Source organism: Phoca vitulina, unplaced genomic scaffold (assembly GCF_004348235.1).
Source record: "Phoca vitulina isolate PV1807 unplaced genomic scaffold, GSC_HSeal_1.0 scaffold10, whole genome shotgun sequence".
NCBI lineage: Eukaryota > Metazoa > Chordata > Mammalia > Carnivora > Phocidae > Phoca > Phoca vitulina.
In genome coordinates this window covers 46,989,145-47,006,741 of record NW_022589713.1, presented here as the reverse complement: position 1 = coordinate 47,006,741, position 17,597 = coordinate 46,989,145, and the positions used below count along the sequence as shown (strand labels likewise).

Below are 17,597 nucleotides of genomic sequence, written 5' to 3'. Positions count from 1 at the left end.
AGATACAGAGAACAGAATGGCGGTTGCCAGAGGTGGGGTAAGGAGGATGGGAGAAATGGGTGAAGGGGGTATACATTAATTAAATAGAAAATTTAAAAAACAAAAACAGCATAACTGATCTGACTTTGCATACCTCACTCTGGAGAAAAGACTTTCATTTATTTTTGTTTTCCATCATTCAATTAACTCTTAACACCCATATGTACAAAATGCTCTTACCCATTCTATGAACAGAAAAGGATTCACAGATATCTAAGACATGGCCTCCACCTTCAATACAATTTCAAATCTTAATTGACAGTTAATGAGGCTATATGAGTGGCATATGATAAATGTCAAAATATAAGCTAGCCCTTAAAATAGTGACAAGGATATGGTAGATGTTCACCAAATGTTTTGACGAAAAAGCATATACGTAAAATGATTTTTACAGCATTTATCTTTGGTGTCTAGAGAGGATAAAAGGAAGGTGGTACAATAGTCCAGAAGACTGTTTGTGACATTTTCCCAGTGACAGCTAAGACATTGAGATGAAAGATGGGGCCACACCTTAAGTGAACCTAAAGTAAAATAATAATAATAAAATAATAATAATAATAAAGTCAGCAGCTGTAAACCTGAAAAAGGGGGAGGGGCAGTGATCCTGGGAGATGGGAAATAAATGAGGGGGAACCTTGGGGCACCTGGGTGGCTCAGTCAGTTAAGCGTCAGGCTCTTGATTTTGGCTCAAGTTGTGATCTCAGAGTCGTGAGATTGAGCCCTGGGACAGGCTGGCTCTCGGCGAGGAGTCCGCTTGAGATTCTCTCTCCCTCTGCCCCTGCCCCCTGCTCTCTCTCGCTCTCTAAAATAAATAAATAAATCTTTTAAAAATAAGTAAAAAATAAATGAGGGTGAACCTTATAATTGTCACAATTTACTGCCAAAAATCATTTCCTGAGTCTAGCACATGCAGGGGAAACCTAAGCAAAAAGAAGGGGGGGGAAAGAATCACCATCCCAAGAAACAAAAATAAAACAGTAAGAAGGTATATGCCATAGAAATGGGCCTTTGGCAGCAACCCAGGAAAACAGAACTAACCAGCAAAGAGAAGTTTGAGAATTCCACAAGGGCAAAGTCTCTATTTGGTCCCTGAGAGCCATGGGCTGGAAAAGCAAGACAGTGGATGTCCAATCCCAGAGGTACCCTTAATTAGCTAATGACTACTGGGTGATGGGCTACAGTTTCTCCATCTATAAAATGTTCACGGCCCTGCTCCTAACACTGCTGCTGTGGAATTCTGAGCAGAGACTTTAAGAATCCTCTTCTGAATTCATGAATCCAGAGTCTGTGGCCAGCTGTGCAGCACCTGCCTTCCTACTTCCTGCACCACCCCAAAAAAGGCCTAATGCCAAGGAGCCATTATGTCACTATCTCTCCAAAACTTCTACAAGGCCCCACTGGCCTCCATGGCAGGCGGCCAGCTAGCTCTGTGTGGACAGACAGACGGACCTAGATTAACCAGAAGCATCCCTCGGTCTGCGTCTGTAGATGCTACTGGTGGGAACCACACAGTCATTCCTACGGTATTCTTATTACCCAAGCATGAATTTCCTTAATCTGGTACGAACTTCAGCCTCCTTCATCTCTCCTACACCAACTCCCCCCCTTCCAAAGTTGCTTCCTCAGTGAAATGCTGATGTTCTCCTCAGCCTTTCTTGGGGTGTCCCAAAGAAAGCTTGCAGTTGCCACCTAAAACTGATTAGTCGAACACAAAATCAAGTTCATGGATTATGACTAGTTTTTTTAAACAACAGAAAATAGAATAGAATATTCTACAGATTCTATTAGATTCTATAGATTCTAATAGAATGTGCCATCCTGTAGAGAGAATAAATATACTGTAAAGCCCTTGTTGCAATTTTATACTTATGTGGGTAGGTGTGGGTCTCTATTGTGGGCTTGGTTAAAAAAAAAAAAAAAAGACGAAGAAACCCACATCCTGAGGCAGTGGGATCCTACTCTGGGGGTGAATGCCACACACACCTATCCTACCTCCAGCCCTTGCGGAGGATGCAAGAACAGCAAATGTTACTTCGAACTCAAAGGCCCATCCTGCAATTCTACAAAACAGACCAGACTGGAAAACAGTTAAAACAAACTTCTGACTCTCTTACAAGGTAGTACTTTCATTAAGGCACAAAACAGGATGCTCAACAAAAGACCAAGCCATCCGGGTAAAAGTTTTGCCTCAAAAAGGTGCCTGGCACCGGGGAGGCTCAACACCAGGCAGCCGGGGAGAACCTGGTCACTGGGAATGCAGGACCCTTTGCTCCCAGCTCTTTCTCCCCGCCTAAGGATTGACTGGGCCAACAGCAACTGGGCTGGGTTCTAGAAACCTCAGAAGCCCCCTTCTCTCCCCCTCTTTTCAAAAATTTTCTCTTCAATTTTTCAAACTGCACATCTCCCTAGAAATTGTCCCTGGGAAGCACGAAAGCTCGCAGGCTCGCGGAAACGCCTCCAGCTGGGAGCAGAGCTGGCCCGCGCTGCACACCGAAAGAGAGGCGCTATTCCAGCGGGGCTGCGGGACTCCCGGGGCGGGGGGAGCGCGGAGAGGGGGGCGGAGTGCGCCGCACAGCCTACCCGCTCGGAGCCCACGACTGCAAACGCTCGCAAGCAGAACCCTCCACTTCTCAGCTGGGGGGCCCCGCTGCTACCCCGCCCCTACACTCCGTTAGCCGAGGATCGAGGACTGGACAGCCCCTTTCGGGCCAGCCCAGCTCGCGATCGCGCGGGCTGGGGACGAGGCCTGCCCGGGGCTGGAATCGCGAACCTCCTCCGGCCGGGCAGCGGCCAGCGCTGTCCAAGTTCCCGCAAATCCCTCCCCGAGCCGGGACCAGCCAGCCCGACTGCGTGCCCCGGGGGCGCGTCCGCTGGCCCGCTCATCGCCACCTGCTAGCTGCACTGGGGTCCCGCGCGGGAGGTGGGAGGTGGGCCCGGGAGCCGCAGCTTCGGTGCCGGGGTGGGGACGGGGCAGGCCGCGCGCCGCCGCAGTCCTGTCGCAGCGCTTGCCCTCGTCCCCCGGGGCCGAGAAGGCCGGAGCCGCCCCTCGCGCGCGCCCCCGCGCAACAGGCCCGGGTCGGCCCCCGGATGACCGCGGAGCCCGCGGGGCCCACGGGGACGATCGCTCGGCCGCCGCCACGGGGTTCGCCAGCTCCCGCGCGCCGCCGCTTCCCGCCGGGAAGAGGCGCGGGGCCCGGCAGGCCGGAGGCGCCCCCCGCGTTTCCCGCGCCGCTACGCACCTAAATGCCCGCGGGTCCCACATGGCCCGGGCCGCCGCCGCCGCCTCGGGGGCCGCTTCCCGGGGGCAGAGCGCGGTGGGAGGCGCGGAAGCCCGAAAGCCGCGGCCCTGGGTGCGGGCGGCGGGAGCGGCGGGAGCGGCGGGAGCGGCGGGAGCGGCGGGAGCGGCGGGAGCTGCGGCCGCGCGGGGCCCCTGCTGGCGGTGGCGCGGCTCCCGGGCAGTGCCGAGGGGGCGGGGGCGCGGGGCCCCGGCGCTCCGGCTGTGTGCAGCGGCAGCCCTATTCCAAGTTTCCACGTAGTTGCGAGAGCCCGAAAACTGTCACGTGCACGTCGCCGCTGGGTGGGGGGGCGTGTTTGTCACCGTGTTCAAGAGGCGTTTCGAAGTCGCCCATCTGGCATGCGAGTGCTCCAATGGGGTGGCTCCCGGCCGCCTTTGAAAAACGAGTGCTTCGAGCCGGCTTCCACGACGGACCGAGCGCACACACACGACCCTGCGACACGTTTGGGTCCTTGGGATTTCGTAGGCTGGGCCCACCGCGATGGTGGGGGAAACTGAGAACACGGTTAGCTGAGGGACCTGGCTCGCCTCTTCTCTTCCCTCCGGTCCCCTCCAACAAAGAAACTAGAGACACCAGCCTCTGTCAACCAATACTATACCCCACTCCGCGGTCGCCTCGGGTGGTCACTGGTTGGCTATCTAGCACTTACTGTGTGCTCAGGCCTCCATTCTGTGGACGCGGGGCATTCAGGTGGGAAGAGGCCAGCGAGGCCCCCGATGTCTTGACGCTCACCGCCGCGTTCAATGTGTTTGCAGAGGAGTGAACTTCTCCCCACAGGTGGAATGGCGGGGAACCTCCTGGAAGGGCAGTGATGACTGAAAGTGTTGGGGACAGTTAGGACGACCTCAGGCTGCCATTTCGCCTTTGGTCTTCGGCGCCACAGGCCGCACAGCCTCTCACCCACCATTCGGGTTCGGCGCCCAGCTTGTCTGGTACAGGGATCACTTTCCCAGACGCCAGGGATTTGACCCAATCCGGGAGCAAAGCCCACAGTCCTCTCTTGGGACAAGGCTTTGGCCTACACTGCTCCTGGCAATTCTCTCACCCATCGAGGGCCACCACACGGGGCAGCCCCGCGGCAGGGAGGAGGATGCCACAGAGGTTCCCGAGAGGGACAGTACAGTTTCCGATGAGGCAGGGAGGTGACACATGGTGTGTCATGTTGTGTCACACCAATGTCACACATTGATGACACATGGACACACCTAATGCACACAACCCGTGTCCTTCTCTGTGCTGCTTACTCTGAGTCAAAAACCAGCTTTTCGGTCTAGCTAGTGGTCTTTTTGCTTCTAGAATCTCAGCTCCTCCCATTTCTTCTGTCCATTAATCTTCCCCAAATGTCACATGGCATCACTTCCAGTTCAAATCCTTCAGTGGCACCCCCATTGTCTACTACAGATCAAATTAGGTAGCTGGGCATTTGAGAATCTTCACAATTTTTGCCATACCCTTCCAGTCTTACTTCCTCACACACAGACCACTCCAGTGGTTCCCACATCTGACTGCACATAGGAATCACCTGAGGGCCTTTTAAAAATCCTGTTGTCTGACTCCTACTCTCAAATAGTCTGATTTAATTGGTATGGGGTATGGCATGGGCTTTGAGATTTTTTAAAGCTCCTCGGGTAATGATAACATAAAGCAAAGTTTGGGAAACACTTCTAGTCTCCAAATACTTGGAGCCACTTCCCATTTCCCAGATATCATTCCTCCTTTCACTTTTAGGAAACTTGACAAATCTTTTCTCCAATTTTTTTCTCAATATCCCCCAGTTCTATATTTGGGAAAGGTCCATGCCACCTCTTCTAGCATGGCTCTTTTTTTTAGCCAACTTCAAGGAGTCTCTGCTTCCAGAAGACTTCCAGGTTCTTACATGAAGGAGAGCAAGTCAAGAAGTTGGTGAGGGTGCAGTAGGTTAAGAAGGTGCGTCTAAACTTTCACTACCCTTTGACCAGTTTTCACAAGCCTATTAGAATCTTTTTGTCCTACTGGGCCACCTGGGTGGCTCAGTCACTAAGCATCTGCCTTTGGCTCAGGTCATGCTCCCAGGGTCCTGTGATTGAGACTTGCATAGTGCTCCCTGCTCTGCGGGAAGCCTGCTTCTCTCTCTCCCACTCCCCCTGCTTGTGTTCCCTCTCTTGCTATGTCTCTTTCTGTCAAATAAATAAATAAAATCTTAAAAAAAAAATCTTTTTGTCCTACTTCTTCCTCTGTATCTTTCATCATGGTTCTCAAAACAATCACATCAGCTCAAAACAGACCTCAAAACAGGTACCTTTCTTTCTAAAATCGTTTCTTCTCTTTCTGATTTTTTAATATTTTTATCAAAATTATACATTCTCACAATTAAAAGAGCAGTCCCCCCCCCCACCTGACTTATTCTTCAGAGGCAACCAGTTTAGCTATCTAATCATTCTGTTGGCTCTGTTCCTGCCTCTAAATAATGCTGCTACTCCTTGTTGGGTGGTTTTCCCCTCAGTCTTATGCATCGTCAGATAATTCTTTTTTAGATTGTGCTTGTCTGAAAAAAACTCACCTTTGATGTAGTTTGGCTGGGTATAAAATTCTAGGTTGGAAATTACTTTCCTTCAAGATTTTGAAACTATTACTCCAGTGACCCCTGTCTTCCAGTACTGCTGTTGAAAATCTGAACACATCCAATTACCCATCTTATGTGACCTCTTTTAAATTTCTGGCAACCTGAAAAATCTTTTTCTCCCCAGTGTTTTGAAATTACACAATGATGTACTTTCATGTAGGCCCATCCATCTATTCCACTGTGTACTGGGTGGGTTCTTTAATTCTTGATACTCAAGCAATTTAGTTCCGAGAAATGACCTTGAATAATTTTGTGGATTGTTTCTTCTCTTTCATTTTCTCCATTCTCTTTTTTTGGAAATCCTGTTATTCAAAAATTGAACTTCCAGGATTGGCCCCTGTGATATGTTTCCCTGATGTTTAAATCAGTTTTATTTTTTCTTTTTTGCTGGAAGATTTCCTCAACTTTATCTTCTGATTCTTCTTAATGAGTTTTTTTTTTTTTAATTTCTGATAGCATACTTTGATTGTTCCAAGAGCTCTTTCTTATTCTGTGATTTGTTGGGATACCCCATTCTCTTTTTCATGGTTACATAAATTTTCTCATCTCCCTGCAGATATTAATAGTGTTGTTTGTTTGTTTTTTTCTCTACATAGGCTTCATTCTCTGGGTTCCTTTTCTTGTTAATGTTTCTTGTTTTATTCTCCTTGTTATGGATTTTCCTCAGATGGTTATCTGCTCAGGATTAAGACTAAGGGAGCAAGATGTCCATCAGTAGAGAACTGATTGAATAAATCATGGTATACCCACACCATAGAGAACCATGCAGCTATACTAAGAAATGAAGAGGATTGCTATATAACACTATGGGCAGAGGCCAGGAAATACTGTCAAGTGAAAAAAGCTAGGTGAGAACTGTCTTGATAGTATGTTACCTTTGTAGTAAGAAAGGAAGGTGAATATTTTCATTCATTTGCTTATATTTTCTGAATGAAACAATGGAAGGAAAAACAAAAACTAAGACAAATCGTTAATTATAAGGAAGAACAGAGCAGGAGGGAAAGATAGGGAAGCTAAGGTTCTTTAAATATACCTTGTTTTAAGACTCTGAATTATAGATAACAACCTGATGGTTACCAGAGGAGAGGTGGGTGGGGGGATGAGTTAAACAGGTGATGGGGATTAAGGAGTACACTTGTTGTGATGAACACAGGGTGATGTACAGAAGTGTTGAATCACTCTATTGTAAACCTGAAACTAATATAACATTGTATGTTAACTAACTGGAATTAAAATAAAAACATATATTCCTTGTCTTACAGTTTTGACATTGGAACCATGTGAATATTTAACATAATTGAAAACTTACATCTAATTTTAAAGTAGGCTTCACACCCAGCATGGAGTCCAATGCAGGGCTTGAACTCATCACCCTGAGATCAAGACCTGAACTGAGATCAAGAGTCAGATGCTTAACCGACTAAGCCACTCAAATGCCCCAACTTAAATCTAATTATTAAAAAGTAGTTCTTAGGGGAACCCTCCTACACTGTTGGTGGGAATGCAAGCTGGTGCAACCACTCTGGAAAACAGTATGGAGGTTCCTCAAAAAGTTGAAAATAGAGCTACCATACGATCCAGCAATTGCACTACTGGGTATTTACCCCCAAAGATACAAATGTAGGGATCCGAAGGGGTACGTGCACCCCGATGTTTATAGCAGCAATGTCCACAATAGCCAAAATGTGGAAAGAGCCAAGACATCCATCGACAGATGAATGGATAAAGAAGAAGTGGTATATATGTACAATGGAATATTATGCAGCCATCAAAAGGAATGAGATCCTGCCTTTTGCAATGATGTGGATGGAACTGGAGGGGGTTATGCTGAGCGAAATAAGTCGATCAGAGAAAGACATGTATCATATGACCTCACTGATATGGGGAATTCTTAATCTCAGGAAACAAACTGAGGGTTGCTGGAGTGGGGGGTGGGGTGGGAGGGATGGGGTGGCTGGGTGATAGACACTAGGGAGGGTGTGTGCTATGGTGAGTGCTGTGAATTGTGCAAGACTGTTGAATCACAGATCTGTACCTCTGAAACAAATAATGCAATATATGTTAGAAAAAAAAAAAAGAACAAGAAGATAGCAGGAGGGGCAGAATGAAGGAGGGGAAATCGGAGGGGCAGACGAACCATGAGAGACGATGGACTCTGAAAAACAAACTGAGGGTTCTAGAGGTGAGGAGGGTGAGAGGATGGGTTAGCCTGGTGATGGGTATTAAAGAGGGCACGTTCTGCATGGAGCACTGGGTGTTATGCACAAACAATGAATCATGGAACACTACATCAAAAACTAATGATGTAATGTATGGTGATTAACATAACAATAAAATTAAAAATAAATAAATAAATAAAAAGTAGTTCTTAAAATTGAAAACATACTGAAACAAATGAACTTAACTGTATATCAAGTGGGTAGCATAACCACCCAAAAATTATTTCAAGTTTCAATATTGATATGTTTTTAAAACATTTTTCTAAAAATACTACTGAGTGATATTTTTATTACTCAGACTGTGTATAAATTAGAATAAGCAAATAATTAATTATGATACTGTTATCCAGAACCAAGACTTTCAGTGTAAGAGCAAAGGAATACAAATATAAAATCAAAAAAGTTAAGGAAAAATTCTGTAATCTGAGAACTGAACTGGAAATATCACTATGACCTTGTGGTTTATTGCCTCACTCTGTTCATTCTGTCCATCCTTGATGTACTGATGCCATACTGCTGGATTGAATAATACTGTGCACCCCAGCACCCATGAGGTGACCTCTAAATATCATTCCTCTCTAGAAGGAACAAAGACTCATTAAAAAAAAAAAAAAATCACTAATTCCATGTTGGGGGCAGAGATGTACAAGTTGAGCCAGGGAGATTTTGTTGTTCTGGAAAGCAAAGAAGCTACCAAAGGGGAATGGGGTTATGTCAAACAACCCAGACTTCTAGAGGCTTCCATTGGTCACACATGGGAAATTTAAGCATTTTGAAGTCATTTTTTAACTCTATCCTTCTTTCTGCATTTATTACTTAGAGTTCTTCTTTCCATCTATAATCATTTGGTTGCCCTGAAAAACACCTCATAGAGGAAAAGCAGAATAAATGCTTGTTCCCCCACTTTGTTGACTAGCTTTCAGAATAATGAGTTGGTACACTAGTAGCCAACAATTTTTTTTTATGAACTCTCATGAATTTCTAAAAACATTTCATGTACTTCAATCAATCATTACAATAGTCTTTCTTTTTAAGGCTCTAAGTTCCTGTATTTGAACAGTAGGAACCCATCTACCAGGGATCACCAGTGGTAGTAAAACCACTGGAGGAAAGATGAATCTGGCTATTTCTTTTCAACCCCACTTGTCAGTCCTACCATCACTAAAACTGGGACAGCCAGACATTAGGTACCTCCTGCTGTGTTGCAAAAAGAAGGACCCAGCAACTCCAAGGAAGAATTTTTGTCTCCCAAAATTGAATCTGAACCTAAGCTAGTCTGTAAATTAGAGATGTTAAACCAAGGATCCATGGATAGAGTTCAGGTCTGTGAATCTGAACAAGAACCTAATTATCATTTTAATTTTCACTAACCTTTAACTGAAACTTAACACTGTCTTCAATTATGAATACAGGCAAATTCAAACAAAAAATAAAACTACACTAAAACCAGTACGTAAGGCTTTGTTGACAGTGAAATCAAAGATTCTTTCCTATCCCATCACCATTGTTGTGTACACCTCAAAATATTATTTTTGTTTATACCTACTTTAAAATTATGCTAATTATTATACCTGCTGCAAGGTCTTGCTATTTAATGTGTTAATCAAGAAGATGTATTATTATATCACAAATTAGTGTTTTTGCTATTTTGAGAATTATAGTTCAATGTAAATAGTTTTCTTTGTAATCTTATGCATTTTATTTTATGTATTTAAAAATATTATCCTGAGAGGGGCGACTGGGTGGTTCAGTCGGTTAAGCGTCTGCCTTTGGCTCAGGTCATGATCCCGGGTCTTGGGATCGAGCCCTGCATCGGGCTCTCTTCTCAGTGGGGAGTGTGCTTCTCACTCTTCCTCTCCCTCCCGCCCCCTCCCCCAGTTCGTGTTCTCTCTCTCTCTCTCTCTCTGTCTCAAATAAATAAATAGAATCTTAAAAAATATATTATCCTGAGAAAGGATCTATGGACACGGTCAAATTTCCAAAGGGGTCCGTGATCCCTAAAAGATAAAGAATCCCTGCTCTGGATCTATCAACCATTTTATAGGATTCACAGAGGATAGAGAAACATGTTACAAGGACACATCCAAGATGCAATCAACTAAATCCACGATGTGGAAAATTCTACAGGGAAAATGACTTCCTCTCTTCAACCAAAAATAATGGTAATAACAACATGGAGAGAGAATGAAGGAGGGGTAATTATAATAGAGCGTAAGAGACTTAGGGACATATCAACCAAATGCAACATGTTAGCCTGGTTTGAGTCCTGATTCTAACAAACCCATCGTAAAAGCAAATTTTTGAGACAATCTGGGAAATATGACACAGACTGCATGTTATGATGACATTAAGGCATTATTTGTTGTTAATTTTGTTGAGTATGATAATGGTATTGTGGTTGTTTTTTAAAAGTCTTTCTCTATTAGAGATACATACTAGGTATCTCTCTCTCCTTTTTAATCAGTGAACTGATATGGTGTCTGGTATTTGTGGGTTTTTTTTAAGATTTTATTTATTTATTTGACAGAGAGAGAGATAGCAAGAGCAGGAACACAAGCAGGGGCAGAGGGAGAGGGAGAAGCAGTCTCCCCGCTGAGCAGGGAGCCAGATGCAGGGCTCGATCCCAGGACGCTGGGATCATGACCTGAGCCGAAGGCAGACACTTAACAACTGAGCCACCCAGGTGCCCCTGGTATTTGCTTTAAAATACTCAAGTAAAACAAAACAAATAAAAAGTGGAGGTATAGATGAAACAAGATTAGCAAAATATTGATGATTACTGAAGCTGGGTAATGGGTTTTATGGGGATTCATTATATTATTCTTTCTACTGTTGGGAAGTTGAAAGTTTTTCCATACAGAAGAGTTTAAAAAGAGAGAGAGATGGATTAAAAGCTAATTGAAAATTCAGAGCAAGTGAGTGTGATTATTAGTTTGCAAGCAGTCAGTGAGCCTCTGAGATAAAGAATCTCTGACATCAGGGTCTTTGGGTTTTTCCTCTGGGCCTGGTCAGAGTAAGCAATCTCCTTTCCAGAAGGTGAAGGTCTGGCTGTCTGTGTTATGGGCACCTAAGGGATGTATGGGAGTTAGGGGCCTCAGCATCCAGTATACACGTATTGACTGCTTGCAATGTAGTACCTTTATCTTCAACTTTGCCTGATGTCCCCCAGTCCTGAGACCTGCCTTTCTGCCTCCACAGAGAACAAAGCCCTTGTGGCCAGGTGAGGAAGAGGCAGTGGGCAGCTCTGCTGAGTTGGGGCGGGATCTAGAGATCCTACACTTCTTAAATAGACGTTCTACCAAACTTACTTATCCTGTTCATTGGCCCTACTTCCAAAAATATCCGCTGCCAATAGTTTCTGAGACTTTTGGAGATTCTGTTGTATAAAATGAGCTGGCCCTTGGCTTCCCCTCTGCCAGCTCACCATCATTTCTCTTGTGTCTGCTAAGTCATTTCCCATTCTTCTAGTAGCTTTCCAGCACCAACCTTTTACTGCTGTTGTATTCTTTCCTGTTCTCCCTCTCCATATGCCTTTTAAAAATCTCTTTACTATAGTTTTAGTAGGGCTTCAGGAGCCAATAAAACCATATACTTGTGTTCTGTCCACTGTTGTCCTCTAATATTCTTTTTAAATGGTTGAAAGTTCTGCCTTTTGAAGAATGTGCTGAATAACACTCCTCCCATCCCACAACCCTGCTCTCACCCGCAACTGTGCTTTTGCTCTGTGACACTGCATATCCCTTCTTCACGGCCTTAGAGTGCAGGGCCAGATCAAGGGGTGATTTATCTGCGCACCTGCCCATGTTACCTCTAAGGAGCCCCAAAACATTGGAGTCCCAAAGATGGAAAAGATTGTATCTACCCAAACTCCAGGGAGAGTTTTATATGGAATGTTAATGAGTATTTGGAAACACCATTTGGTTAGGGGTTTAGGGGCAGGAAGGATGGAGAGCAACCCCAAGGACAAGTTCACTAACAATGGATGGTCACTGTTTTCCAAGGAGCGTGGATCCTAGTAAGTGTAGGACTCAGCTTGTACTAAGCAGAGTATGTGAAGGGTCGAGTCAGAGATAAATTCTCCAGCCCACCAAGGGAGGCTGACATCCCAACAGGGTCCTCCTCTGCCTTTGTCCTTGTACTCCCCAGTCTGCCCTCTGTGGACAAGCTGAACATGGATTTAAGCTTCATGAACTTGGATGCTCAAAGGTCTCCCTAGGTTTGGGAAGTTCTCATTCCCAAATAGATTCAGCCCAAAGAGATCTTCTCCAAGACACATTACAATGAAAGTGTCCAAAGTCAAAGAGATCATTTTTAAAGAAGCAAGAGAAAAAAAAAAAATTCCTCACACACAAGGGAATTCCCACAAGGCTATCAGGGAAAGATTTCTGAGCAGAAACCTGGCAGACCAGGAGACAGTGGGATGATATACTGAAGGTGCTGAAAGGAACAACTGCCAACCAAGAATACTTTATCTGGCAAAGCTGTTCTTAGCAACAAAGGAAGGATAAAGACATTCCCAGAAAAACAAAAACTGAGGGAGTTTACCACCACTAGACCTGCCTTCTAACAAAGGCTGATACGAGCTTTTCAAGCTGAAACAAAAGGATGCTAAATAGTAATATAAAAACATATAAAAATATAAAATAAAAGTATATAATCAAATTCAGAATACTCTAATAATGTAATATGGTAGTGTGTTAATCATTTAATTCTAGTACAGAGACAAAACAACAAAGGTATTTAAAATAAATATGGCTACAACAATTTGTTAGTGGATACATAATATAAAGAGATGTAAATTGTGACATGAAAAACATAAAATGAGATGGGGGGAGTAAAAAGGTTTTGTTTTTGTATGCAGTCCAAATTTAATTGTTTTCAGCTTAGACCATTTTGTGTAAGCCTCATGGTAACCACAAAGAAAAGACCTACAGTAGATACACAAAAGATAAAGACAAGGGAATCAAAACATATTGCTATGAAAAATAATGAATTCTCAAAGAAAGACAGTAAGAGAGGAAGAAAGGAAAAGGGAACTACACAGCCAGAAAACATTTAATAAGATGGCAAGTTCTTATCTATCAATAATTATTTTAAATGTGAATTGATTAAATTCTCCAATCAAAACACACAGAGTGGCTGAATGGATTAAAAAACAAGACCCTGACTGCAAGACACTGCCTAAAAGAGATTCACTTCAGCTTTAAAGACATGCATAGTCTCAAAGTGAAGAGATGGAAAAAGACATTCCCTACAAAAGGAAACCAACAGCGAGCAGGGATAGCCATACTTATATCAGACAAAATAGACTTTAAGCAACTAAATAACAAAAAACAAATAATCTGATTTAAAAATTGGCAAAGAAGCTGAATAGACATTTTTCTGAAGAAGACATACAAATGGTCAACCGGTACACGAAGAGGTGCTCAATATCACTCATCACCAGGGAAATGCGAATCAAAACCACAATGAGATATCACCTCACACCTGTTAGAATGGCTGTCATCAAAAAGAGAAGAGGTAACAAGTCTTGGGAAAGATGTGGAGAAAAGGGAACCCCTGTGCAGGGTTGGTGGGGATGCAAACTGGTACAGCCAATATGGAAAACGGTATGCAGGTTCCTCAAAAACTTCAAAATAGAACTATGTGGTCCAGCAATTCCACTTCTGGGTATATATTCAAAGAAAATGAAATCAGTATCTCAAAGAGATATCTGCACTCCCCATGTTCATTGTAATATTATTCATAGTAGCCAAGAGATGGAAACCACCTATGTGTCTAATGATGGATGAAAAGGTGAAGAAAATGATACATATGTAGAGATATAGACAATGGACTATTACTCAGCCATGAGAAGGAAGGAAATCTTGCCATTTGCAACAACATGGATGAACCTAGAGGACATTATGCTAAGTGAAATAAGCCACACAGAAAAAGATAAAAACCATATGATCTCACATATGTGGAACCTGAAAAAGAAGGAAAGAAAGTAAAAGAAAATAGAAAAGAAAAGCTGAACTCACAGTAGGAGAAAGTGGAAAGGTGATTACCAGGCTGGGGGTTGGGGAAATGGGGAGATGCTGGTCAAAGAGCACAAGCCTTCAATTACAAGATGAATACGTTCTGGAGATACAATGTACAGCATGGTGACCATAGGTAATAATACTGTACTGTACTCTTGAAATTTGCTAAGGAAATAGATCTTAAACATTCTCACCACATACACACACACACACACACATACACACAAAAGTAACTATGTAAAGTGATGGATTTGTTCATTATGGTAATCATTTCATAAAGAATACATACATCAAATCATCAAGTTGTACCCTTTAAATAGATATAATTTTATTTGTCAAGTGTACCTCAATAAAGCTGGAGAAATGAAAAGGATATTAACTTGAAAGAGCAGGAAAATGACCTGGCAAGAGTGTCCATTGGTCTCTCTCCCCCGAGTCTATGGCTTGTCCCTTACTATAATGCTTTGAAGTCAGAGTCTTGCCCCATATGCCTTTCTGTTTCTCACATGTGGGCTGGTTGTTGAAAGAATAACAAGCTCTTCTCCCTTGAAAGTATCCAAGAACCCATTTCAATGGCCTTGAATAACTGAAAACTCACAGACAATCTGGGAACTTGGGCAGGCCAGAATCATCAATGTCAAAAACATCAATGTGAACAAATGACTATTGAGTCTTTAGTGGCCACAGTGACCACTATATCAAGGGAAGGTATGGACCCAACCCTGTGTGTCCAGATAGCTAACCAAGTAAGGACAAATATTTAGATAAATGATCAGGAACATAGAGTATATAAATAAATATCAGCTGATTTTTTAAAGGGAAAACTCACCTAATGCCAAATAGAGGAGGAAGTATAATTAATTTTCATTCAACATTTATGTAGTACTATTTTTTAAAGTATGATAATGTAAGTTGTTCTCAAAAGAGTCCTCTAAGAGGGGTATTAATTATCTTCATTTTACAGAAAGGAAAACTAAAGAAAAGAAAGGTCAAGCAGTTTGTTGTACAGCTACTTGGTCAGGGGCCGAGACTAGAAAACACAGATGAGCTTGGGATGGGCTTGCCTGTGCTTCTGGGACACTGAGCTTGGTCAACCCTGGATTCTGGTGCTGAAGCAAGACGTCACTGAGATCCCTGGGGCCATTACCCGTTCACTGCTCATTGTATATGCCTAGAGGCAGACAGGTCTACACAAGAAAAACCACTCTGAGGTAAATTCTGTTTTTCATTTCAATGTCAGTAGAGCTGATTCCTGCCCTCTGTAACATTCTGAGAATACCAATCAGGTGTGTCATATATGACACTAATCTATCCTGATAACATAAGAGGAGGACAGTGTGGACTATGTACCATCCCATCTTGAGAGGTACAGATATATACACCCTCACTCAGATATCTACACCCACATCGAGAATTGCACATTTTCAGAAACGTACACACAATGAGTAAACCAGTGAACATGCTCATTCAAAACACACACACATATGATACTCTCTATTGGTTTCCCACTTCTTTTTTAAGAAAGGGAGGGAGAGAGCGAGGGGGGAGGGGCAGAGGGAGAAGGAGAGAGAAACTTTTTTTTTTTTTTTTAAGATTTTATTTATTTATTTGACAGAGAGAGACACAGCGAGAGAGGGAACACAAGCAGGGGGAGTGGGAGAGGGAGAAGCAGGCTCCTCGCTGAGCAGGGAGCCCGATGCGGGGCTCGATCCCAGGACTCTGGGATCATGACCTGAGCCGAAGGCAGATGCTTAACGATGGAGCCACCCAGGCGCCCAGGAGAGAGAGAATCTTAAGCAGGCTGCACACCCAGCACGGAGCCCGACATGGTGCTCAATCTCACAACCCTGAGCTCATGACCTGAGACAAAAGCAACACTTAACCGACTGAGCCGCCCGGGAGCCCCTTGGTTTCCTCACTTTGGCTGAGCACAGCTATTCACGTCTGAGCCCATCAATGCTCCATCCAACCCCCTGCTCACAAAAGGAGCTGCCCCTCTCAGCCTCTAAGCCAGCCCTGACAAAGGCAGGCATACTGAATATATATCAGCATCCTTCATTCTCACACTGCTGACTACTGACTATACTGGTGTGGATGGGGTAGTCCTGGAGCCCCCCCCCCCCCCTTTTCCCTTAGAACTGTGATTCTCAACCAGGGGTGATTTTCCTCTCAGGAGATATTTGGCAATGTCTGGAGACATTTCCGATTATCAAAACTCAGTGCAAGTGGGGAATGGGGGCTGCTGGCCCCGACTAGGTAGAGGCCAGAAATGCTGCTAAACATCCTACAATGCACAGGTCAGTCCCCCACCACAAAGAATTACCCAGCCCCAAAATGCCAATAGTGCCAAGATTGGGAGAGTTCACCTTCACAGGGCAATTGTCCTGTCCTTAACAACTTGCTAATAAACCGCCTTGGGCTGCTTCCTCTGTGATAACCAGCCATGGTTTGTCTCACAAGGACCAAACCCAGGCCACAACTACTTGGACCAGGATGGGCAGGCATCTACCCAGGGGCAGCCAAGGCAGACTGGCTAGTTCTCACTGAGGCAAAGTGATGAGAAAGCTGTTCTAAAAGGGACTACAGTGATTTTCTGGATCAGAATTTTCCAGACTCAGCAATTTAAACTGGAGGTCAGGGACGCCTGGGTGGCTCAGTCAGTTAAGCGTCTGCCATCGTCTCAGGTCATGATCCTGAGGTACCCCGAGTACCTCTCTGGCCTTAACAGTTCACCCTGGCTGAAGGCTTTAGAGGACTCCAAGATTCAGGCTCTCCTCTGACTGTGCCCCCCCCAGGGGGTAAGGAGTCCACTGGCCCAAAGCGACGTGCCCCTCCAGGAAGGAAGGCCCACACCTTCTTTCAAGACCATGATCTGGGCCATAATTCCTGGCCCAAATGGCTCCAAGCCTGCTTATAGGGTCTGCCCAGGCCTGGTTCTTGAGTCTGTCCTCCCAAGAGTACACCAAGCTTCCAGTGTCCACCCAAGGGGTGGCCAAGGAGTGGCTGTTTGCCAGGAGCATGGAGAGCTGCCGACAAAACTGAGCTTGTGGGCTAGGGTGTCCACACATGTGTGTGCTTCATCCTGCGGGGCAGAGATGAAAACAGGAAGAGAGCAGGCTGTGGGCTATGGATTTCCATTTGTACCATTGCCCTGCCCCCCACAATAGTTGGGGTGCACCTATCACTCTCACACTCCCAGGCCAGGAATACCATCTAAGGAATGGGCACATTTCTTCATCACTCTCAGTGTTTCTTATGAAGATCCAGGCCACAGGAATGAACTGCCACCTTATTCCTCCTCCTTTGCTCTGACTCATCTCTCTGCAGAGGGTGGGACCTCTGGGTAACCCTCTATACACATAATCTCAGTGGCTGAGTCACCTCCTGCTCCCGTCCCTCCCTCCTTTTCCTCACCACC

General features: G+C 44.6%; 1 protein-coding gene across 1 annotated transcript in view; it reads right to left on the bottom strand.

The window, feature by feature from the left end:
- TRANK1 (tetratricopeptide repeat and ankyrin repeat containing 1) overlaps positions 1–3,403 on the bottom strand; it is a 100,317-nt gene extending 96,914 nt beyond the window's left edge. The window contains exon 1 of the mRNA XM_032409026.1: positions 3,279–3,403. Within this exon, the coding sequence (XP_032264917.1) occupies positions 3,279–3,301 (23 nt within the window). The 5' untranslated portion in view covers positions 3,302–3,403. The remainder of the gene's footprint in view (positions 1–3,278) is intronic.
- Positions 3,404–17,597: the final 14,194 nt, after the last annotated feature.